At 24.1% G+C, this 27,393-nt stretch overlaps 1 protein-coding gene across 1 annotated transcript in view; it reads left to right on the top strand.

The window, feature by feature from the left end:
* The window catches only part of LOC129612381 (uncharacterized), a 165,775-nt gene that overhangs the window by 131,347 nt on the left and 7,035 nt on the right, over positions 1-27,393 (top strand). The window contains exons 15-17 of the mRNA XM_055525941.1: positions 3,174-3,817; positions 3,952-4,084; positions 26,913-27,105. Of these exons, the coding sequence (XP_055381916.1) occupies positions 3,174-3,817; positions 3,952-4,084; positions 26,913-27,105 (970 nt within the window). The remainder of the gene's footprint in view (positions 1-3,173; positions 3,818-3,951; positions 4,085-26,912; positions 27,106-27,393) is intronic.

Raw genomic sequence — 27,393 nt, 5'->3', positions numbered from 1 at the left:
TGCCACCCGAATTTCTTGAAAAGCTTACCAGGTTGGTTTGGTAACAACAAGAATTCAAATATCAATATTCAAGAAATTCTATTAGTCCGTTCCGTAGATATGGTAAAAATGGTAAAATCGGTCTCCAGTTCGGTTTCTAAAAAATATTATAGATTCATTGTTTTAACACCCTAAATTTAATATTAAATTTCAAAGAAATTGCTTAATAACGTCCAGTTCCCGAGGTCTCAAAAGTTGATCAATCCGTGCTCATATCATAACTAAACCAAACTCACATATAAAATTTAATTAAAATCGGTTTAGCCGATCTTGAAATACGTGCACACACAGACCAACAGACCGACATCTCTCTAAAAATAGTTTCTTTACACTTCCCTACTATAGAGAAGTGCGTTCCCACCGAAAACTCTACATCTGAAATTTGCTGCTAATCCAAAAACTAAACCAAACTTATTAAAAAATTGTTAATGACAAAATTTTTAATAAAAAATCTTAAATGAATAAAATTTTCCCTCCTAAGTCCTTCAAACCACAATCACAAATTAGTTCACTCTCTCAAAATTCACAATCAAAAAAGTGTGAATTTTTACAAAATGCAAATATTGTATAACAAATTACAAGTGCCCTTCAACATAAACATTCCTCCAATTTCACAAACAATTCAAGTTCTGGCTCATACAATTTCTGATTCGAATTTGTATAAACTTATAGATTTCTTTAATTATCACACAAAATTATTCCACACATGTATTTAAAAATAAATTAAAAAGCAAAATAAAGGATACATTTGCATTAAGGACATTCTGTTCGCGTATAGTTCTTTTCTTTGATCGTAATATTTAATTTTAAAAACTTAATATTAAATTTCTCTAACACTTAAATAATATATATTTAGTTTGGAAACTGCCCGAAATACCAAATAACTTTAATAACTTATTATGAAAGAACGCATTTGGGAGAGGATCTCAAGATTTTCAAAATTATCTTATTTATATGTATAATACTTTTCGGTAAAACCTTGTTTTTATGTAAAAAAAACAATTCTGTATACCTTTGCAGCATGTTAATTAAAGCATTCTCTTTTGAAGCTACGTGAGTCGAGTTTTATTTCCATATATAATATGTAAAAAGTTTTGTACAAGAAAATCTGCTTAGAAACATACGATTACAATTTTTATGTCGATTTTGAAAACAATTGACGCATGGAAAGTGGTGTAACTTAACAATTCACCATCAACAATATTAAAGCCCTTTAATATTTGTTTATGTGTTTTGAAAAAATTCAAATATTGTTATTGAGTGTATAATTAACTTAACTTATATAATATAAGGTACATTAAAATATAAAAAATATTGATAATTATATTAAATTTCAATTGCTAGATTGAAAACACATCATTGTTAATCCTTGAATATAAAATTGTAATGCAGTCGTGCGTTCTGTTTTCGAACGTATAGCACCCCCGCAATTAGAATTTTAAGAATATCAAATTCAATTCTTAGAATCAACCTCTTATGCTAGCATTTTAGTGGTTCCAGCGCCTTGACAAATAAAAGAATCATTATTTCATGTGTCTAATTCATTTTACCAGCCAATTTGATTAAAACCTCAACTATAGATAACATAATGATCTTAAATTTTTTAATAAATTTAATAATTTTAATAAGTTTTTTAAATTCTTAAGAGAAAAATTCATTTAAAACGAGAAAAAATAGAGTTGACTGTGTCAACTCTGTGATACCCGTACGAATTTATTATCGTATGTGCGAATAAATATATCATAGCAGATTACCATATTAATTTATGCAAAATTTCAGTACTATGTTTTCAATATTTTTTAAACAATGGCCAAACTACTATTGAAGTTGTATGGCAGCTATATGGAAGAGGCAAGCAATTCGCCCGAATTTTAACAAACACATTGTTTGTTAAAAAACTCATTGTTTATACGAATACTAGAATATTCGCTTGTGCGAAATTTCAATATCACAGCTTTTATAGTTTCTGAGACATAGCCAAATAACTTTTGAAGTTGTATGGCAGCTACCAGAAGGTGTCAAGAAATTTCAACGACTTTTATCAAAGACATATACTTACATATTTTTTTTTCCTATCTTCACTCCTAGGAGGAGCAAAGAGCTGGTGCATGATATCATGCCTTAGTTTCGTAGCGTCATAGAGTTGACTAGGTAGATGATTAACCTGTCGTAACTTATATATTTACTTGTGCGAAATTTCAGTACCAATGCTTTTATAGTTTCTAAGATATAGTCAAATAAATTTTGAAGTTGTATGGTAGCTACCCCAACCAGTACCCTGATCATGTGCAATTTAAATAGTGTTCTGGCATTTACTACAATAATTTTTTTGTGAAAATTTGGTGAACTTAGCTCTAAAACTAATGTTTGAGTTGTCGTTAGGACGGATTGACGGACGGACGGACCGACAGGCAGACAGACTAAGCTAAATCGACTCAGAATTCGACGGTGATCAAAAACATAGATTTGAGTCTATATCTCAGAGCATTATTTGTCAGCGTTACAAACGGTAAGGCAAATTTAGTTCGTACGGGTATAAAAAATAACTTCTAAAGTACTAATCACTTATTCTAATGGTGCGATTTTTAATTATATATTTTGCTAATAAACTCTTTGAAATAATTCGAAATGTCGACTAACATTAATTCGAAAGCATTTTAAATTGTTATGTTTTCCATTAACTTTGCAAAGAAATCATACAATATAATCTTATACATATTAATAACAAGAATTCATTAAGTGAGTTTCATAATAGTTTCTCCATCATCTCTTTATTCTTTGGTAACAGTAAATTTTTCCATCAATATAAATGTATACATAATATAAAATACACTTATAACCGAACCACTGCCTGTCTTTAATATTTAAATAATATTTCAATTTAATGCATATATACCTACTTATACTATGTACATGTGAATATATGTATAGTTATCCTTTGGGTATTAGAATATTAAATCCTTTAATACCATATATTTCTACGTTAAGAATTCCCAAAATGCTTTCACTATACTTTTCTTAATAAAACCCATTAATGTTAATATTTTTTTTTATTTTTTTTTTTTGTTTTTTTTTTTTCAATCTTTAATAATATAAAATATAAATATATTTTCATTTATATTTGTACTTTTTAGGACTGGCATAGCATAATTAGTTCAACATTGGCATCATTAATGATTTTAGGTCTATCGACTCTTGTAGCAATGCTATTAGTTATACAATCAGAATTAGTACCAAAAAAATTTCATATTGCTGCTGCTGCCGCAGCATTATCATCAACATCATCGGCAGCAGCATCTACAGCAACAACAACAACCAGCATTAATAATCCTTCGACTTTATTAACTGTTACTGGTGGTGTTGGTGGTACCGGTGGAGGAGGAGGTGGTGGTGGTGGTGGAGGAGGCAATAGCGGTGGTATTAGTAGCAGTATTGGTTGTACTGGAGGGATTAATATTGGTGGTGTTACAAGTTTTAATAGTAATAGCGGTGGTGGTAGTAGTAGTACTGCGACAAGTGGTGGTATACGTGGTGCTATTGGTATTAGCTGGTTGTTTCCAATATTATTTGCAATATGTTCACCACTTATATATAGTATTATTGGTAAATGGCCATTATTCTGGTGGTTAGAATATCATAGTTCGGGTTTTATATTATTTATCATTGTTCAAGGATTATTAATTAGTTTATTTTTATTACTATTTATAACGTTGTTAAAAAAATTAACCTGGATATTAAAAAAACATGACAAACATAATAATGCTTCAATATGGAGAAGGTAAATTTGATATTTACAATGTTTATTGCACATATAAATTATTTTGTTTTTTTTTGTATATATAAATTATGTACGTAATTTTTAATATTTTAAAATTTTTGTGGTTTTATTTTAAATTTTTTGCATAAATATAGGCTTGGACTTTTATATCGTACAGGGATTATTTTATTTATAAGATTGAGCACGGATGCACTATTTTTAATATATTTAAATACTAATCAGGGTGTTATTATTAGTCATATGTTTGGAGTTTGTTGTATATTATTGGTAAGTTAAATGGTTATTTTAACAAATTTTCAGTTTTATTTTAAAAATTTTTTAAATATATTTGCGAAAATTTAAATTACTTTTAATTCTTATATTATTTTGGAGATAATTTTTCGAAATGACGATGAAATATGTTGCATACTATAAAATTGAAAGTTAATTCGAAATAGATTGTGAAAAATTTCTTCGTTATACTTAAGTTCGAAAGTATGTTTCTCTTACCGTTTATAACGCAAAGGAATGGTGGTCTGAGATATAGACATACATAAGCATGTATTTGATCACCGTCGAATTCTGAGTCGGTTTAACCATATCTGCCCGTCTGTCCGACTGTCTTCTTCATTTTAAAGTTACTTTTTACAGTTTAGTTGTTCTTACGAAATGTGGACAATATCACAAAAGCTTAACTCTAAATCTCGTATTCCTTCCCAATACTCTAATATAAATTTTAATCAATAAGTACTAGATTTACATATACATATATGCTATATACATATAAGTATAAATTTACCTGTTTATATGAAATTCTAAATTTGTCTTGTAATAAATTCACTTTAATTTTCAAAATGCTATAATATTTCTATACAAATTCAATTCCCATAAAATTTGTATTTAACTTTTTATTGTGTTATTGTCTACTAGTAATTATGTTAAATAAATTAAATTTAATATAGCAAATTTTTTGACCAAAACTATTTCCTAATTTAAATGTTTGTATTAATTATATAGTGTCATAAATATCATTATAGCTTCCGGTGAGAAAATAATTTCCGTCCGGTTTAACATAAATTACTCGTATTATACATAATATATGCTATCAATATTAATTATTTCCGGTTAAGTAAATGAATCCTGTTAAATTAAAGTTATAAATCAACTTTACGATTAATCATTTAAAAAAAATTCTTTTTATTTTCCTTTGTATTTTATAAATTCAAATAGTCCAAATATTCAGTTTAAATTATAAAATTAAAATATCCTGAAAATTAGTCATCTATCTTTTCAATTTCTTTAAAAGTTATTAAACAAAATTAAAAAACAAAAGAAAAATGAACCAAAACATAAAAAAAAAAAAACAAAATTTCTTTTTAAAGTAGGTAACAAGTTAATTTCTCGTTTTCTCCTATGAAACACATAAGAACATAAATATTTTCTGTTAAACCAGAACAATAAGGATATAATCTGGCATTATTTACATTCCATCACATAAATAACAAAATTTTGTGCTAATAAAAACTTCTGCTACAGAAATCAGAAGAACAAAAGAAAAATTCAAACTTTAATATACTGTAATTGCTTTGTTTTGTTGTTTGTTTTTTTTTCAATTTGCTCCAGAATATATATACGATTAAACGAGAAATTTCACTTGAATCTTATGAAAATTTAATTTTCTTCTCTTTTAAAAAATTCTCTGTGTTTCTCACTATTCCTGCCTATTCCATATACACAAGTATACTATTTATGTATAAAATTTCATCATGTAATATATTTACAATTTTTCCAAAATGTTACTAATTAAAAATAACAAAAACAAAAGAAATCTCGTATTCATTACCTCTATCACCGCATACTCATTTACATTAATAGAAATTTGCGTGTTTTACAAACATAGATAAATAAAAATATGTAATGCAATATAATATAATATTTTTATAATGTTTTATATGAGCAAAGGGCATATTTATACAAGTTAAAAAAAAATAATATTGTCACACATTGCGATCCGTCTTACCGATCAAACTAAAATTTCTATTTTATAAGTGTGGAAGATTAAAATTCTGATTAATATATTTTATACATTTTTAAAGACACTCCACAAAATAAAGTCTATTGCGCTTATAAAAGAAAATAACCTACATACCTATTGTATACACAATACGGTCGATAAAAATTATGTCTGCAGTTTGCATAAGTTTCAAGATAAAACCGCAATACTTACCAACTTCATCTTAATTATCTTAAATTTTTAATTGAAGACAAAATTTAAATAATTGAAAAGCAAAGTCCTGCTACAATATCGTAATGACTAAATTTATAAAATATATTGATGGTAATCTTATATAACTTTATTTTAACTTATATTTGGCAACACTAATCAAAATTCATATTTGCTAACATATTTTATAATAGTATGAATACAAAGAAAATTTGCAGACAGGGAATATTAAAAAAAATCTTTAAATTTATATTACAAAGAACTTCATTGTTTACCAAAAAAAAAACATCACTTATTACCACCATCCTTTTATTTGTCTTAAAAGGTTAATCCTTGTTCTCAAAAGAATTTTTAACCTTTTTTATTTTATTCGCTCTTATTTTTTTTTTCTTTTTGTTGTTTGCTTTTTATTACAATATGCACATTTAATTTCTTCCTTTGTTTTTAATTTCACTCAAATCTCCTTCCTCTCTCATTCTCTTCAATTTGAGTTTATGTGTGTATTCAATGCCATTTATATCTACTTTTAACATTGTTATAATTTTTGAATAAAAAAAATGTTTTTTTCTTATTCTTTCCTATTTTTTTGTTGTTTTTTTTGTTTTTAATTAAAAATATAAAAATTCCTTTAAAGAATTTTAGATAAAAATTCTAGATAAAAATTTCTCAAAAGTGAGTTTTATGTTTGAACAAAAAAATTAAAAAAAAATCTTTTATACCTTTTACTAATTTTTTGTAACTTTTATTTTTCACATTTTTAAATTTTCATATGAAAGGATATGATGTGTTATAATTTTAGGTTTTAAAATAAAATAAAAGGATATTGTGTAATTTCTTTAAGAAAGGTTTTTGTATTTGTTAATCAAGATGAACTGAAAATTTTAATATTTTCTTCCATTTTACTTTTTAATCGAAAAAAAAGGTATTACCAATTCACTCAAAACTTATTTGCTATTAGATAGTTGGTTGACATTTTAGCTATTAGCAACTATCGCATTCAATTAAAGCAAGAGCAATGTATGCCCAATATGTAGGAAAAGACAGTTTAATACCTAGACAACATTAAATTTTTGAAATTTTTTAATTCTTTCTCAAGTTTAAAATTAGAAAACAAAGTTTACCCTTTTACTCATTTAATGTTTTTTATTGAATTGAAGGGGTACCAGTTAGTTTGAGTTTAATTTGAATAGATTACTTCATATTGAAAGAATAACAAACTACACCACTTCATTTTAAATTTTTTTGTAAGATTTTGATTTTAAAGGAACAAAGAGAGAGCAAAAAATCAGTATATTTTCGTTATAACTTCAATAATTCTTTTATATTTAGATAACAGCCTATTAATTTTGATCAGAGGACCACTTTGATAATTAAGTCAATGGCAACTTCTGTTAATACGATCTTACTTACTTCGAATATAATTTTTTGTATTAAAAATTTTGTGTGCAATTTAATACCTTGTTACTACACGCACACATGCTTATTATTACAATATCAAAGTTGACTACTCAAAAATTCTATACTCAATTTTCTTGGCAGTAAATCTATTCTTATAATTGATCATTTAGACAAAATTTCTATAAAACAACCTTTATAACTACTATGTTATTATACTTCAGAGAGTTTAAGGAAGATATATATATATATATGTATATATATATATATATATATATTCAATTAAAACTAAGATATTATACAAGAAATGATACAGAAAAAAAATGCATAAGTAAAATATAAAAGCACCTACCTTTATCCTAAACTTTTTCAAAAAATTTAACATTTATGCGTATACACAAATACACAAATTCATATTATAATATATAATATGTGATGAACAAAATGATACATATTATTAAATGCCTTGATATATAATATTATTTTATAATATAGTTGCCATAATATCTTAAAATCTTAAAATTCGTTGTAGTTGTTTTTTTGTTTGGTTTTATTAATTTCCAACGCTAATGTGAGATCATTAAATATACATATATTCGCGTATGTTAAGGTACATATACAACTTATAAATTCTAACATACATTCTTTCTATATATTTTCTAATAGCAAATAAGAAGATATTATCCGGATATATTAATATAATTACAATAAAAAATTTATATGCACACATAAGACAAGATAGGAGGTTATGTGAACACAATATGTGTATACCACATAATAAAGGCACCTATAGGTGTATATGTATATCTAAATAAACTTATATATATTATCCTATTTCACGCGTAATTTAAATTAAGAAACATTAACGAAAATTTATTTATTTTGTTACTATACCGTTTTACTAGGTTACATGAGAAAAAAAAGGATAAATATTTAATGTGTAAATAAATTTATATACCTATTTACTTCATTATATCAATATATAGATACAAACACCTCCATATATAAATTAATACAAAATATACATTAAGAGACAAAATGATAGCACGAATTAAATCAGATAACAAAATTATATAAAAAAAAATAATTTTTATGGTTCCTATGATACCATAATTAATTTAAGTATTAAAATATTACAAAAATAAATAAAATAAATAATCAATTTCGGTTTTATATTGATTAAATTTTAAATTTATATTAATCAATATGGAGGAAGATATTATTTTTTTAATTGGAAGATTTTAAATTCGTTGTATTTGTATATTATTTGAGTTTATATTAAAAAAATGGTTTTGTAATATTTAAAATTATAGGAAATTTATTTGAAAATCTCTAATTATGATGTAGGAGTAAATGTCCTTATTACCATCAAACTTGGAAAGCTTGTACATTCTTGAAAAAGAGAATGTGAAATGCCATTTAAATTTAAATTTAGAATTTTCGAAATGAAATAAAATTAAAAAATTATTTTTCTGCAAATTATTCAAATTCGTTTTCGATGGTATATAAGTTCGAAATGCCAATTACCATTTTGCTTAAAACGAATTTTAAACCTTTCTCTTCAAAAAATCTTCAAGAACAGAGGCACTTTATATTCTAGTCACATTCAACAAAATTTTCCCATATTTCAAATCCAATTACAATCTTGTTGAAAATGTCTACATGTATGAAAAAGCATTTTAAAATTTTTAATTAAGTAGTTAAACATATACATAACTAGGCCATATTGTTTTATGGCCATTTGGACTCACTGATTGAGTTCAATTCCCATATTGGTAATACTAGATTGGCGGCTTTTTTAGAACTATTTTCGACTAAATTGGTGTCTTTTTAGAACGTTTTTCGCATTGAGATTGAAAAAAAAGTCAGGAGTAAGGTTTACAAAAGATACATTTCAAGATTTTCAAGATAATTACGTTATTTTTAAAAAATATTAAAAAAAAAAATATTATAATTTTATTTATAATAGAATTCTTTCAATTAATTAATTTTTTAATAAATTATTTATTTTTTTTATTTATTTACTTTTAACGAGAAATGTTACAAATTTCATATAAAATAGAAATTCAATACTTAAGTGTTGAGAAGCAACGAAAAATTGTTAACACTTTAAAACAAAAATTTAAAATATAAAAAAAGTTCTTATAACATTAAATAAAAATTCTTAAGCCATTTGTTTAATAAAAAAACATTTTTAAAAAATTTTCCATATTTTAAAGGCAAAAAATAGACTAAAATTAGCAAAAGAATTTTTTATATAAATATTTTAATGTATATTGCATAACTGTAGGCGCTTTTCAAATCATTTACTCCAACATTATTCTTGTTCTTATTCTTATTCTTACATTTCTTCTCTTCAGTTTCCTAAATATTATTACAAAATAATTTGAAAATAAAGAGAAATTTTCTGAATAATACAAAAAACAAAAGGAAATCATGCACTTAACAGCTGAAAGCAATTTTTTCAAACTTTTAAAGTTTCATTACTATTAAATTTGTGTTCATCTTCTATATATATTTGAAGTGATGAAAAATTTACAATTTTTACATATATATACGAAAAAAAATTGTATGCATTTTTTATTAAATTGTACACATTGGAAACAATCAGATATTTTCTTTACTAAGATCAGTCACACTGCCTGAAAAATGGTGCAGTGTAATGCATATATCGAAATTAAGCGCATAGGTACAAAATTTTGCGCTACAAGTGCAAGAATAATTCTAGAATTAAATTTTAATAATTGATTGAAAGTACCATTCTTATGATTAAATTTGATATCGGGTTAGATCTAAATTACAATGAATATTTAAAAATATTGTCCGAGATTATCCTTTTAGAGGATGAAAACATTTTTCTGTCAACTATACGAAATGTGAATTTTCTTGGCTTTCAAATATCAGTGAAAAGTTAAAATGTATAATGTACCATATTCCAAAATGTATATTAAAAGCTTTTGACATTGCACACTATTCTAAACTGATCGAATACGCAATCAAGACGTAAAATAAAAGCAGTAGAGCGTGTAGTATATATAGCGAAAAAATTGAAACTGCTTTTTGTATTAATCTGGATATTTTTGTATTAAAGGGTAGAAATTTAGAGTTTTTGAAATCTTTTGTCTATTTTCATTATAATAGCAATAGCTTCTTGGTTTTTTTTTAATATACTTTCTATTATTTTTAGTTTAGAATATTTTAGTTGTTTACAATTATATTCTTTAAAACATTCATTAAGGATATTATTTCAGAAAAGTATTTAATAAGTTTTTAAAATATTCGAGGAAACATAAAGGCAGAACAACAAATTATTAAAGTTAAATTATTAAGTCTTATAAAATATTTGTATATTTTTTTTATTATAATTATTTGTTTTACTTATTTTACTTATTCACAAAAAAAAATTTTACATACAAAAAATATTTTTTTTCGAACAAAGATTTATCGCAAGCAAATTTGAAAATCAAACAACGCATAACATGTATGTACATATGTTGTGTAATGTATTTTCATCGCAATATTGATATTCCAAAATGTAGTGAAAGCTTACAAAGAATGCAGAGGTTTCTTTTTGTTGTTGTAAAACTATATTTAGACAGTATTTAAACTGTATTAAAACTTTTCATACTGCGTTTTGAAATTCACAGATTTTTGAATCGAAATTCGTTATCATTATGTATGAAATGTTTTCCAGGAATACCACATACGTTCAACGCAAACATTTACTTCACTGCCTTCTCTTATAACAATAGGACGTTTTTGAAATTTTCTAGTTTATGTATGTTATACTTGCTATTTTATTCATAATATACAATTATTATGAGTTCTCGAATGAATTTTTTAATTCAATACAATGATTTTACATTATCATACTAAAAAATATATACAACATTTAGTTTTGAATTGTAACATTCTTTCGGAAGTACTTCAACTTTATAATAGAGTAAAAATGAAATATAAATATAAATGTTACTCTATGCGTATGTATATATGTGTATTCGCTTAACTTTAGATAAAAATGCATCAACCATAGAAGAATGAAATAAAAATCATAAAAGTGAAAATTATTTTTCTGTTTGATAATTTTTACAAGAACGGAAAGTTTAAAAACTGGAAAAATTACAATACAAAGAAAAAAAAAAGCAAAATTACTTTTACATGTTTTTGTTTAAACTTTTGAAATCCTTTTTCAAAAAACAAAACAAATTTCGTATAGAGTATGGAGAGTTATAAAAGAAAATTTAAAAAGTAATTTAAAAAAAAAGAAAATACTAACTAAATTTCTTCCTTTTTTTACTATTATCCTTTTTATCACATTTATTCTTTTTTTTTTTGGTTTTTTTTATCGAAAGACCAACATTTTCACTGTAATTTTTGTTGTCGTTTTTTTTTCTGTTTTCGTTTTTTTTTTCTATGAAAAGTAATTTTAGTAGACAAATTTTAAAATAATGAACAAATTTTTCGAAAGCAAAAAAAAAAGTTTGATTGTTATAATTTGTTCTTGACCAAAAGTTCTTCTTATTTATACCAAAGAGTTGAGGACATTTTTTAAAAGTTATTCAGCCATATTGTTTTAAAATTTCGACCCTTATTTCTAAATAGAATTTAATTAAATTAATATTATAACAACAGAAAAATTTTATATAATATGTACTTAATGTTTGTGTATACAGACAAGATGTTTTGTATTCAAATGAGTACATTGAGTACACAAAAAAACATTTAATGCAAACACAAAACTATTATGAAATTTTAATAAAGTTTGAAGGTATTTTTCATTTAAAAAATAGTTAACTCCAAGTTAATAATTTTGTTACCTAAATAACGTAAAACAAAGTATGTTTGAGTAAAACAATATTCAAGTTTTCTTATTTAAAGAAGTAAGACCTAAGTTCGAATAGAAAATGTTCCAAATTAAACTCATTATTTACTTTATTTGAAACACATTTTTGAATATATACTTAAACACATTAAGATCTACATAATACGTATGAAACACTTTGTACACTATAAGCAATCTATGCAATAATGTTCTAAATTAAATTTAAATCTAAGAATGAAAGTATATTGTGCTTTTAGAAAATTAATTATTCCGATATTGCCCTAAAGAAATAATAATGTCGTTTTGTCCTTTTTTTTTGACTTTCTTTTTTACTCTTAACGTAAAAGTATTGTCACAGATACATAGTTATATACATACATAGAGAATAAAATTTATTTAATTAAGCAGATTTGCTAATGTATTTCAAGCAAAATTAATACACTCCAAATGTATTTAAGCTGCAAAAATTGTGCGAAACGTATCAAGATTTACATCCTAGATGCGCTCCAAAATTTGGCTTCCAGAAACGTAAAGACGTAATTCAATTACTTACAGAACATGATCTATATTATATATTATATTCAAGTTAAAATTTTCAGGAAGATTCTATTTTTTCAAAAAATTGCATTAACTTAATTTTTACGTATTGAATAAATGCATTACAATATTGCAGCGTAACTGTACTATTGTAATTCTAAAATGACAAAATTTTATAAAAATGTACTAAAAATTTAAAAAAGCCAGCTTTTTTAAATTAAATGTAAATAAGGTCAGTTACAATTTTTTTCTGATTCGAAAATGACGGGAAACTGAAAGAAAGCAATCAAAATGAAAATTGTACAAATTTTGCTAAACGCAGGATGTGGGAAAATTTAAAAAACGTATTGTAATCGAAAATCACAATTTTTTAAGATTATGGTCGAAAATAATATAATGAAATTTTTAAATTCTTATCGTTTTTTTTCCTATTACTATCAAAATATATTTCGCCAATAATTCTCAATTATTCTCCTTTAAAAATTTCTTACACTATTAAAATTAAATTTTTGACAAACACTCATTTAGAGTTTTTTATTAAATTGAATTCTTCACACTTTATTTTTATTACAAAAATATATTTTTCTCCAAGCACATACAACACTACAAAAATACAATTGAATAAAATTTTATTTTCTATAACTACTTTTATTATGTAATTTTAATATGAAGTATAATTTTTTTTTAATATTCATAAATTTAATTCTATTCAATATGATTGCGTTCATGTTTTGAATAAAAGATTCTCATTTTAAACAATAGAAATTTCCTATAAAAAAAACATATAAATTATGAATAAAATATTCAATGATGAATTTTAATAAAATATTTTTAAGTATTCTAAATGTGTATAGTCTAATTTCTATAAGAATATTTTTATATAGACTAATTTGACAAAAATATAAAATGTATGTAGCTACGTGTTGTAGTATTTTTTATAAAAATTATGTTTACAAAATTATCATTCACCTATATTTTTTTTGTTTTTTATAATATTAAAATTGAATATCTTTCATTAATTTTACTGTAAATTGAAAATAAAGTACTTAAAATTTCGTAATTTAAGAAAAATGTTGAAGCATATTAAATTACAAAGTATTACGAGTATTTGCAGAAAATAATTTGTCTTTTAAGTCTTTTTGAATCACATTTATGATAGGCGAACACTCGATATGTACACCATTGTTTTCATGTCTTAACAAAAAACATATAATTTTTTTATGGAAAATTATTGAGAATATTATAATTATAAGAATTTCTCTAACTGTAGCTGATGCCATGTAATATAATAATAATAATTAATTGGTTTACATTGCAATTATACATAATTTCGTATATTTTTATTAATTACTATTTTTTTAAATAAGGAAAGCTATAACTATTGATTGTTTCCCTCATGTCTTTTTATTAGAAATGTATAAATTATATCAGTCTTCCTAGATAAAATCATAAAGCTTATACTCGTATATACCTAAAAACTTAAAAAATGTAAGCTTCATAATTATTTTAATATTCTATACGACTACCAAATATTTATTTTGAAGTAATTTAAAAAATAAATTAAACATATTTTTCACTTAATAAATTAAATATTTTACTTTTATAATTTTTGATCATTGTTTATTTTATTTTTGCTCCTGATTAAAATTCCTAAATAACGTTTGACTATATTTTTTACTATGTTAATTGTATATGTATGGAAGAAATGTAAGTAAATAATAATGTTGACAAATATTAAGGTTAAAAACGCTGTAGTACATTAAGTTCATCAACTTGTAGGTATATAGCTGCTTATACTATTTGTTCTTTTTCACTGTAATCAATAAATTTTCAAAACGCATTCCATTTACTAAATTTTATTAAAATAAAAAAAAAAATAAGAAATGAAAAAATAAATTCCTTAAATTCTACAAATTGTCAATTGCTAACAATTCCTTCGCTTTTTCATCAGGTTTCGATTTCTCCCACTATTCTATGTCCCCCTAACTAATGATATAAAATACAACAACAAACTGATTCTGATCAAACTAATGTTTAATAAAATAGCACTTTTCCAAGCAAAAACTTCAGAACAAGTAAAAAATCACTTTGCTAAAATTAATATATATACAATTTTCTTAACTTTATAAGAATGTTCCTCCTCTCATTGCATGTCTTTAGAAAGAAATATAATGTCAAAAATAAAATTTAATATCACTGTCAAGTTAGATGCTAAATAAAGTCAGTTAATATTTAAAAAAATATTTCCGATCTGATTTTCGCTTTGATGGAAATTGAAAAAATCTTACAGTGTCAAGAACATAACTAGCCGAAAATGGAAATTTTAATTTCGCTTAATTTAAGAGGTAAAACCTAGTAAATGTAGGATGTAAAAAAAAAACATTTTCTTCACAAAATAAACTATTTATTACTGTCCTCCAACTGTTTAAATTTCAGATTTCTGCACTTACTGTGTAGAATAAAGTTAATATAAAAAATTTGGAACAGAAACGTAATTAATGGTTAATTTCGACGGCCATTACCGTAAGAAAAGTAAAAATTTTTCTTCTAAAATTTTCTTTCCAGGAATTTTTCTAAACTTGCCGTTTTACTTAGAGTACTTTCTTTTGTACTTTGAGTTTTTCTTTATAATTTTACGAAGATTTCCTTGAAATTTCATTATTTTTCGATTTCCTTAAAAATATTCCAAAAACAAACAAATTTCTTAAATTACTGTCTTCTCTAGTTTTTTACCAACTTATTAGAAAAGTAAATAAGACTCTTCTCCCTTTTTTTAAATTTTGGTCTTCTTATTTAAATTTACAAAAATAAGAATAATTTCATTATTACTGCAGAGCATTAATATAAAAAAAAACCATAATAAAAACAAAAAAAAATTAAACTTAATAATGAAATAACATTATCAATTCTATATTCATCTCCTTCTCCTACTACATTTAAAGCGGTATAAAGGAAGATTTGCTTTCCTTTGCTTTTTTTTTCTTGTTTTAAATAATTTCATCAGTCAAATTTCGTTATTTGCTTCTCTATTCTCTAACTCTCCATTTTTTTATTGTTTTCATTAATTCTTGTTCTTGTCATCGTGTAATTTCAATTGTGATTCAACATCACGAGAGCTGGTCCTTTCTCTTGTTATTTTTCGTTTGTATAGTATTTCGCAATAAAACGATTGGTTATTCACTCTATATTATACGTTTTTAAATTTGCTTCGAGTACATGTGTTTGATGACAGACAAATTCTCCTTAAAAAATCTGATCTCAACTTAAATTAAAGAAAAAACTTTTTTATTTCATCATTTTTTCTTTTCATTTTAAAATTCCACTATAAAATTGTAATGTGAATTCATTGAATTTGAAATTGAAAACGATTCTCAAAACTGTTTGTAATAAATATAAAAAAAATTTAAAAGGGATTGTTTTTTTTTATTATTTCTTTTTGTCCTTTTTTTTTTGTTTTTCAATTTTGTTAAAGTGGAACATTCAGGTCATTGAGTACATCCTGCCCATTAGTTATGTTATAAGTTTTATATAAATCATGAACTAAAAAAAAGAAAGGAAGACAAATTATGTATTACTCAATTCTCATCGTAAAAAAAACGTGACTATAAAAAAATAAAATAGTAGATTTATGAAATAGCATAGCTTTAGGGGCAATCATTCTCACGTTTTTTAAACTTTTCAGTTTTTCTGCTAGTTAAAATCATTTTTTATGTAATTTCTATATTTAAAAGAGGAAAAAATTTAAAAAATAAAAGAACAAAGCAGACCCTTCAGACACATAGTTGAACGTTCTTTATTGCTTTAATATTTACAATATATTATTACATAAAAACTAATATACTGCATATGAAGTGTTTGCAAATATATGAGTACAAAATTCTTATAGAAGCTTCTATAAATGTATGTATATATAACATATTCTCCAAAAAATTAATTATAAAATTTTGATTTTATTAAGCTTAGTAATCAATAATTAGAATGGCTACACATTTTGTGTTTCATAATCATGCTCGTATATATATAAAATGTGTACTACAAACAAAATGTTAGTTTTTAAAATCGTTTCGGCGCATATAAAATACAAAAAAAGCAAACGTTGACTTGACAAAAAATTTTCAACATTCCAGATCCAACGCTGAAAAATGATGGTCTTTAGGATTGCTTAAAACTGTTGAGCTATTTTCACAAAATGATTCATAACAATTAATGCCAAAAACTTCTTTTACTACGATCGCCGAATACAATCGATACAATATAGTTTATGAACTCATAGAAAGCATTTGATATTAAAAAAGTTCTTAACACTACTTTAAAAATAATGAAATCATATATATAAGAAATTATTTCATTTACAGTACTTATATTTAAAACAACTATTTTAATAAAAATTCTACATATACTATAGTTCCAAAAGAAATGTTTAAGATGATATAAATTCTTATGACAGTCTCTTAGAATGATTTTATCGTTTGGGTTCCACTGAATTAATCCGGCCAACTTTATCTTATTATTATTTTTTCAAAGAGCTATTTAAAACTTTTAAATTTAAATATGCACATTATAAAATAGTGTATACAAATAATAATATGTATGAGAGATTAACATTTGAATAAACTTTACATTGAGGTCAATGTATTCAGTTTTTTAAATTTTAAGGTCAGATAAAAAAAATTGTTTGTTAACATTTCAAAGGTAATAAAACAAACTCTGCATTCATAATTAATATGTTGTTTAATTTTTTTTTTGTTAAAAATATAAATTAAAATTCATTGTGTTAAAATATATACATTATAAAATCACCAATTCATATCCTTTATTTTATTCCTCATCCACGTCATACAAAAGTTTCTATTATTATATTAAATACTACATGGACTACACGTATAAAGAGCAAATGAGCTTAAAATTTTCATAATAGAAGCTTAAATTAAAAATATTCAATTTAGTTTTTAAATTAGCATAATATTTACACTAGCATGTATTTGATAAGAAAATCCTTAAAGGTTTTCGGGTTGTCTGTTCTGCAGTTGTATGAAGAAATTTCCTTTAAGTTAAAATTAAAATAACTACTTTTAACGAAATTAATTGAATCAATTTGAAATCGCGGTTAATCTCATACAACCCAAATATGTTCAGTTTATTAAGCTGCAATGTCTTTTCATTTCTACATAGTTAATTTTTTTGCATTGTTACTATTGTACTTATTCTGCATTTTTATAGTTATAATTCACCTAATTAAAACAAGCAATAAAAGAGTCAAAGAGTTGAGTAATGAAAGATTCAGTGTACAATGGTTCCCTTATTTATATCTAAAAGACCGAATCATAATTGGTTTATTCTCAACTTTTCAATTAATATATGTACATATACATATGCACATAAAAATTTTTGTGGTCAATAACATTTTTAAAGTATACGTAGTTTTATTAGTTCTCAATTTTATATTATTAAATATTAATTGCATAAACTCAACAAACATATGCATCAATACTATTATAAAAAAACCACACATCTCAAAATATTTCAGAAAATTCATAAAACTTTTCTTTAACAAATTTTTATTTCAAATTTAAAATTTATTCTATAACCCATACATATCATTTTATATTTCCTATGTTGTACATATACTTTTCATACATTATCCAGCATGAATTTAGGTTAATTATTAAAGAAAAAAAAATTATCAAAAATATTTTTCATGGGGAGGCGTACAGGACAACTCCTGCATCATATTATAATACAGCATGCATATTATATGATTTGACCCAAATTCTTATGAAAGATTTTTTGCGTATATTATTATCATATTTTCATTTCATTATTTTTAAGGACACCTAACTTTGTGTTTTAAGTTTTAACTGAAATATATAAATATATAAATATGTATATGTATTTATATATATGTATATATATAAATATGTATAATTCTATTAAATGACCTGAATTATAAAAATATCTGCTTGTATAAATTTTGAAATTATTAATCTAAATATCTCTGTATATAGAATATGTACGCGTTAACATTGTGTATATGTCATTAAAATATAAAGACATGCATAAATAGCAAAGTATTAACATTATAGAGAGACCAAAATTTTATGTATGTTTATTATATAAAATTTTTAAAATAAAAAAGAACACCACTCACCAATTTAAATAAAAAAGAAATTTTACTACTCATACTTAAATTTATAAAATTGGTCTTCAGAAGATATAAGCCAACCAAAAAAATAACTGATTTATCTTTGAAAATTTTAGTGTATATAATTTTTAGAAAAAAAAATGTATATCAGAAATGGTAGATTTGTTGGTATTTTTATATTAATTTTTACTAGAATAGCATCTATACGTATGATAACGCACATACTTTGTACATCTTATCACACATAAATAAAACCAAGGGTATTTATTTCATACAATTAATAATAGTGTTTATATATACCTTTGTACAATAGTCATATGGAAATAAAAAATGTTCTATCATTTTATAAATTCGATATACTTATGCATAACAATCACACATTTTAATATGTTAAGGAAAAAATAATTTAAACTATTAATTTAATTAAATTTTTTTGCACATATCCTATTTGCTAAAAAGTGTCCACTATATTATATAATTTTGAATATATATATGAACATATCACTGAAAATTTTTTAAAATTCAAAAATTTTCACTGTACTAAAGAACAAGAACACTTTTTAGAGTCCTCTTAAAAAAAATCTAATTAATAAATAATTTATTTTTATAAGTAAAATAATTTTATAATCGGAACCTTAAACTACAATAGAGCGTAGAGTTATTTAATAAACTCTAAAAAAATTAAATTTTAATACACTTTAGAATTATAAAATTTAATTTAAATAGCGCGATTCTCATATATGTTTTAATACTTAGAAAGGAATATCTTATATTATTTTTTTCATATATAATATACAAATTAAGAAAGATAGGATGAGAACAGCACATTATCGACCGCATAGTTTGCATTTCTGTATGATTTCGAAAAAAATATTAAACCTTTTGGTATATATTAATCAAATGGAACAATGGCTTAGTTAAGGTGTGAAAACGTTGTAAAATTACTTTATATTCAAGAAAATTTAATTACAATAATTCAAAACATTTAGATTACATTCAAAAATACCGCCTTAATGTCAGTAGAGCCCTACTGATAGAAATGTTAACAGCTTCTGTTAATAATAAATTTTAATCATAGAATTCAGCACATTTACAAATAAATTCTTATATAAATTTTCATAATAGTCACATTAATTGAAACTGAGATTAGCTTGCATAATATTGTATATGCAAATCTGTTCAGTATACCGTTAAAAATTTAATTTTGTTTTTGCATTGAAAACAAATGTTTGCGTTAAAATTTTATATGCAAAATTTGATGCGATCATAGTGCTTCTCCTATCGTATGCAATTGCATCAGTAAATATTAATTACGATAATTATTTAGTCTCTTGTTTGCCAGTTGCATTATAAAATTTTTATAAAAATATTTATAAAAATTAAACATGTTTAAGCATACTAAATTCTTTTTATACAAAATGTAGGGCGAATGCGGTGATCAAATAATTTTTTTTCTAATAGCACATATACATATCAAAAATATAAATTTTAACTAAAAATTGAATTGAAAAATTAATTATACTAATTTAAAAATAGGATTAAAATATAAAACATACTTAACTCTCATAATATTTTTAATTTAATTTAATAAAATTAAGAGGAAAATCGTGATTATTAAATAAATATAAAATTTGAATTTAATTTACACAAAATTGACTTCTGGCATAACTTGTTGATAACGTTCTTTAATTGTTGATTGTATAGTTAAATATATAAGTGGTACAAAAATAGCCTTACAAAGATTTCTATCAAATGATTCCAAAATTCTTAATAAATGAATTGCTATTACACTAACAAGTGATCGTGAAAACTTTTGGGTTACTAATTCCTTTTTAGCACTTTTTCAAAAAAATTTCGAAAAGGGTGTTTATTAGTTTCGCTCTGTCCGTTCACCCGCTTGTCCGTCCGTGGACATGTTAATAAAACCTACACCCTTGAAGATTGAAATTTGAAAATTCATATATCCATAGATCTTTACTTAAAAATTTATTTGCGCAGAATTTAAATTGCAGAATTGAAAAATTTTGACTATCTGCTCCCTCTAAAAGTTATATTCGCCCAAAACTCTAAAAACGTCATTTTCTAACTATTTATTGAAACGAAACCGTAAGAATTTTTTCAATTTTACAAACGCAGATAAATAGCGGTTGGCTTCCTCTAACGCGGCATACTATATTTGAATTTCAAAAAAACAAAATATCCATTAAAATTTTCCATTATTTAAAATCAATTTTTTTTTTAATTTTTTATATCGTTTTTATTCTAGTATGTTGTAGAAGTCTGAAATTTTAACACCTTTCAGATACTAATAAATTGTTCATTTCGTTAGAAGAAATGTATTTTCCACCTTCACCGCTCTCTATTAATTGCCGCTCGAAATTTGAATTTTAATACTAACTGTAAATACCATTCCATTAAAAAATAAATTTATTTTTCTTAACTCGCGCAATTAACCCTTGAATTCGAGCTTTATGTTAACGCCTCTTTCATTTATTTTTGCTGCGTCATCCTAACTGTATGCAATCCTTGAAATAGTTTCGTATATGAATGTAATTTTAGCAATGTAGCACTTTCTTAGACTGTTTTTAAAATCTGCATTTTCATTTACTGAAGGGAAAAGTACTTCATTACAAACCATTGGTTTGACCCAATAATTTTATTATTATTTTTAATTAAACTTCATTTCATTTTCTTGAAAAAATTTGTTTTCACAAATTCTATTCCTACGCAGTGTTCTTCTATATTGCAATAACGCGGTATTTAATTAAAAATGTAGCTTTCTTGCATTATTAATCCAACTCTTCTCCAATACAACAAACTTAAGTCCAATAATTCAAATTTTCTTTCACTAAAAATAAATATTAGTATATAAAAATAAAAAATCTATAATTTTAGAAAATATAATAATATGCAAATTCTGTTCAATATTCATAAATTCATAATACTTTTAAAAAGAATTATTATAATATTCTTTCCTTTTAATCTATATACTTAGATACGAAAAAAAAGTTGAAAGATACCATTCCCCTTTCTTGTACTGTGCTAACATCCTGCAAAAATTCGTCATCTAATGCTATATTGGGTTATGGTATGTAATTTTTTTATAAGTAACGTCCGTGTATATAACTCTCAATAATCTTTAATTTAAGTTGTATTTACTATTTATTATATAATTATATATATATGTATACTACTTTAAAAGAGACCGGAGCTTTGCCATCAACATAACACGTATATTATGTTCACATAGACTTGTACATACATTTATCATATAGAAATTAAGTACATTATCCAAGTACTTGTGAAAATTGAAAGTTAACAGTTCATAGTATGAAGCAAATTATTATAAAGTTGAATAACTCAAAGCTATATAGTTACTATTTGGGTACACATTTATCTCTCCTTTTTAGCACTTCTTTAAAAAAATTAAAAAAAAAGTGCTTATTAGTTTCACTCTGTTCGCCGCTCCGTCTTTCGTACCCTTGAAATAAAAAGTTGAAATTTCATTCGCATATACATAGATTTTTACCAGAAACTTATATTTGTAAAAAACTTTTTAACCTTTCTCCCCTCTTTAAAAGTCATAGTCCACAAAAAGCATAAAAATGCTATTTTTCAATTATTTATTGTAGCAAACATTCAATGTAAGCATTTTTAAAATTTGGCTGGCTTCCTCTACCACAGCATAGTATATTTGAACTTTAAAAAAACAAAATGGCCGTTGAAATTTACCGTTATCTAAAATCCGTTTTTTTTTCACATTTTTGAGGTCGTTTTTCTTCTAGACAGCAGGTGTAAGGGTCTAAAATTTTAGTAGATAATTTTTTGCATCCTACAACCCCTATCAAGTTATTGCCTCTCGAAATTTGTAAAATTTAAATTTTCGGCACCTTGTATTTCCGAAAATGCAAGCTTTTCCAAAAATATATAAAAGCAGAAGGTTAGCGATAAATGCAATGCCTTTAAAAAATATATTTTTTTTTCACGCAATTAACCCCTAAATTCAAGTATTATGTTAAAACCTCTTTCAATTTTTTTCTGTTTTATTTCAAGGATGGAATACATTCCTTATCCTGAATATATGCAATTTCTGAAATAAATTCATATATGAATGAAAAATAACTTTAATAATGTAGTACATAGATATTTTTAAAAGCAGTACTTTTACTCCTTAAAGAAAAAAGTGCTATATTACAAACCATTGGTTTGATTCAACTTTATTTTTGTATTCTATTTAATTCATTTTTATTTACTTACACTCTTTGTACGAATACATACTTAGTTAGCTTTCTACTGAACCTTTATTTTCTCTTCTCTATATACTTTTTATTTGATTAAGAATGGTTTTTTTCTATATATGTATAAATATTGATACATTGCAGTTTTATACATTATGTTTTGATTTTATTTTCAAAATAAATAAAGCTAAACAAATAATAAATCACAATTGAAACGCTTTAAAAAAAATTTGAATTATAGCGTATACAAAGATATTTCCTGTTACCGTTATGGAAAAATACAATTACCGTTGTAACACATACATTCACTTAGTTATTAGCGCTATAAATATTTCAATTTTTTTTCTGTCACACTTATGAGTTGACTGTTCTAATTGTTGTGCTTTACAACTAAATTTTAAATATAGTACAAGGAAAACTTCTGTGTTAAATTTATTCAACAAAAATATTTAATCAAGTAACACAAAATGAGATTAACTATTTCAAGGAGCAGTTTAAAGTAAACAAATTTCACAAAATTCACCATTTTGAAAAAAGTACTACAGCAAAACTTTATTGGAAACTGGAAAAATATGCATAATTCAAGTCGCCAAAAATTTCCTTGAAAATAAAATTTATTTTCCGCAAGTTCACATTTAACTTAAAACCATCTTGAATTCAAAAGATAATTAGAGCTGTTCAATTTTTAATTAATCAATTTTTTTTAAATACAAGGAGCAGCGTCTGAGTACAGCTCTATATAATATTTTATAAAAAACGATTTCATTTTCAAACGAAAAAATTTTTCTTTCACGCTTGTTAGTGCATCTAATACAGTAATAGAATATGACCGCACTCTTGCTTCCTATTTAAACAAATTTCCATTTTCTCTTAAACAAATATTTTATTTCCTAAAGAGCAAAAAGATCTATCATCTTGAAAATATACCTATGAGATGCAAATATTTGTCAAGAAAAATACATAGAAGTGCGATTATCAATACAAATATTAGATATAGAGAATAAAAATACGCTTACATACATAAAGAAAACCATAAATTTACCATATAACGTAATTTTTAATTCATATTTTAATTAAAAATTCAATTTAATATTCTTATCAATAGCGCTTTAACTCTTTTAAAAATTAAACATACTTTTAACTCTCTTACATTATGCATAGCATAAAAACAGTGTCAGATCGTCTAAGTCAAATCAATTACACACTTAAGTACAAAATATTTTCTAAATTGATTGCCTCCTGTATCTTCAAATTCATACATGTCCAACATTTTCCTATCAACTTATATAAAATAAATTTTACAGATAATCAAATATAGGTTAACTGATATTCCAATTAGGGATTTTTGTAAAGAATTTTTGGTTTAATATTCTGTACTCGTATATGTTTACAATAAGAAACCCACAATCAAACTAACGTAAGATTTATACATTTTAACCACTTTTTCATATATTCCAATAATTGTACTCTTAGATCGTCATAATATGAAAGACGTTTTATGAAATGAAAATATTTACATTGCAAGAATATTATTAATATGAAAAAGGTCTTTAATTTCTCAATTTTAATGGGTTGACTTCAAATAATATACGTACATACAATATTATTTTACAAATACACAATGTAATTGATTATTAAACAACTTTAATTTTCACTCCTCTACAATTTTTGCAGCAAAAAATCCTACACATTTGTTATTCGGTTACATTAAAATGCAAGAACAAAAAAATTTCCGCTTTGATCTGCAATCTTTTAAATCCTAACCCATTAATTTGTATTAGAATTAGATACATGTTTTAATAACCATCAAAAATAATTCATTCCCCACATAACCACTTAAAATATATTAATCGCAATGAGACACATATGTATATATAAACGAAATCAGTAAATATAGTACCTATATACATACATATGTAAAGAATCCTATTAAATAACATTAAATTTTCTATTTTTCCACAATTCTCAATTTTCATTGTATAAAGTGGAAATTGAGAATTCCATAAATCTACTGTGAATAACAGTAAATCTTATTATAGTTCGTAAAGCTTTAATTTTGATTTTACTTTCTTCTGTTTTTTTTTTGCTCTCTCTCTCCTTCTTTTTCATTTTATTTGATGTTTTGGAAATTCAGTGGCGAAAATTTTTTTATCATATTTTCACTGTCTGCTTATATTGTCAAAATCAGAAATAGAAAAGTAACCAACAAAACACAAGAAAATAAAATTCTAAATAGAAAATCTTTTTGAATTTTCTTTTACCATTATAATCAAAATTTGTGAATAAAGACAGCACAATCTGGTTAATTTCTAATTTTTCTCTTATTCGGTTAAGTAGCTTGAAATTGAAATAAGGATTTGGTTATAAAAAGGGGACATATAGAATGCATCTATGTATGTGTATAAGGGTAACAAAAATAATTATTTGTTTGAGGTTCTTTGGTACTTATTGGAACTTGGAAATTAATCCATTAAGATTTTCATTTTTGATACATATACGAATCGTATAAACGTGTATTTACATCAGTTGTAGGAAAGGAAAATAAAACTCCTAAATTCAAAAACAAAAGTTAAAGGAATAGAAATAATTAAAAGATGGTAATTGTATAAATTTATTTATTAATTCAACTATCAATGGTCACTTAAAATACAATTTGCTAATGTTAAATGCTTCTATCTATCAAAAAAATTGGGCGTGAAAAAAACAAACTTGAGTTTATAAACCTTTGCATGCAAGCAACTTATTTGCCATGTAAGTTACATATATAATCGCTATAATCGCGCATTCAATAAATTTATTTAGAACAGTTGGAATTGATTATACGTGATCCCTGGAGATAAACAAATACTCTTATCTTTGATCGTAATTTGCCAATCACCATTACAGTAGTCCATGAAGCGCTTAACCTAAATTGATAAATATCTTGTACATACAAGAGTATTAAAAATAATTACAATTTTTATTAAGCAAATTTTTCGTTTCTTAAGAAATATGATTTTTTTTGTAAAGCTTACATGTCCTAATAAAATACAAGATCAGGAAAATTCAAAGCAAATTAGAAACTATGCAATTAATCCAATTTTATAATATTTATGAAAAATTATTAATTGAAGATATGTATTAATCTTAAGCTTACCAGCATAACACTCATTTGAACAGTTTTTAAAAACCAGTTTCGCAAATTACAAATATTTTTTGCTTATTTCTAAAACTATTACATTTAATGCTTAGCAGTATGCAAAGTAAATGGTAACACAAAAGAAAAATTTTGCTTTCCCCATCTCTCTTTCGGCAAACAATTTTCCGATTTTTTTTGAAAAATACATAAAGCTGGAGCTGATAATTTATGCTACAATTACATTCTTCAAAAACGCTTATTGTGAAAGAGGTTAATTGTTACAAGAAATTTTGGTCTACGAATGAAAAATTACAATATCTACCTGAATGTCTTGGCCTTTAGACTGCTAATTACATATAGCTATCATATGTTTTATCTATATAATAAGCGCCTTACTTAAATTGTGTTACAAGATTAATTATTGAAGTTGAAATTTATGTAGATGGTACTTTTCTTAAATTCTAAATATCTGATCACCTTAACTAAGTAAAAAATAATATAGGACTTAAAAAATACTAGCAAATATATTTAAAAAAACCAAATTCTATGTAATTTTTATTGTAAGTACTCATTTTTTTTATTCTAAATTTTAAATAAAAAAATAATATTTCGTTAATTTTTTTTTGTTGTATAATACCAGGGATTTGCGATATTATTTTGCTTTGTTATAAAAGCTGAATTCAATTTGAGAACATCTATGATGGGTGGTAATAGCAGTAATAACAGTAGCGGTAAAGATCCCCAAGGAACTCATTTAAAGAAAACAAGTACAAAAACAAGTTTAGAGGACAATTACGAATATTGTTCTGGTTCCATAAATAGTCCTCTAAATTGTAAGTTCATCATATACAAATATATTGTACAAAAATGAAAAAATACAAAATTTTCAAGGATGTCCTTTCTTTATATTTATTTTTGTTGTCTTGAAATTGATTTTTTTCCCTTTTGTTTTTCCTTACTTGTTTGTTTATTTGTTTGAATATATTACAAGAACATATAATTATTTATTTGATTTGAATTTATTGTTTTCATTTTCATTTACTTTTGTTTACTCTTTTTTGTTGTCTTTTTATTGTAGTCCTTTGTTTTCTTTCATATTTTTATTTTGTTTTGTTTTATAC

The sequence above is a fragment of the Condylostylus longicornis genome, unplaced genomic scaffold (assembly GCF_029603195.1).
Source record: "Condylostylus longicornis isolate FDR11 unplaced genomic scaffold, ASM2960319v2 ptg000072l, whole genome shotgun sequence".
Taxonomy (NCBI): domain Eukaryota; kingdom Metazoa; phylum Arthropoda; class Insecta; order Diptera; family Dolichopodidae; genus Condylostylus; species Condylostylus longicornis.
This window is presented reverse-complemented; position numbering and strand designations above follow the sequence as displayed.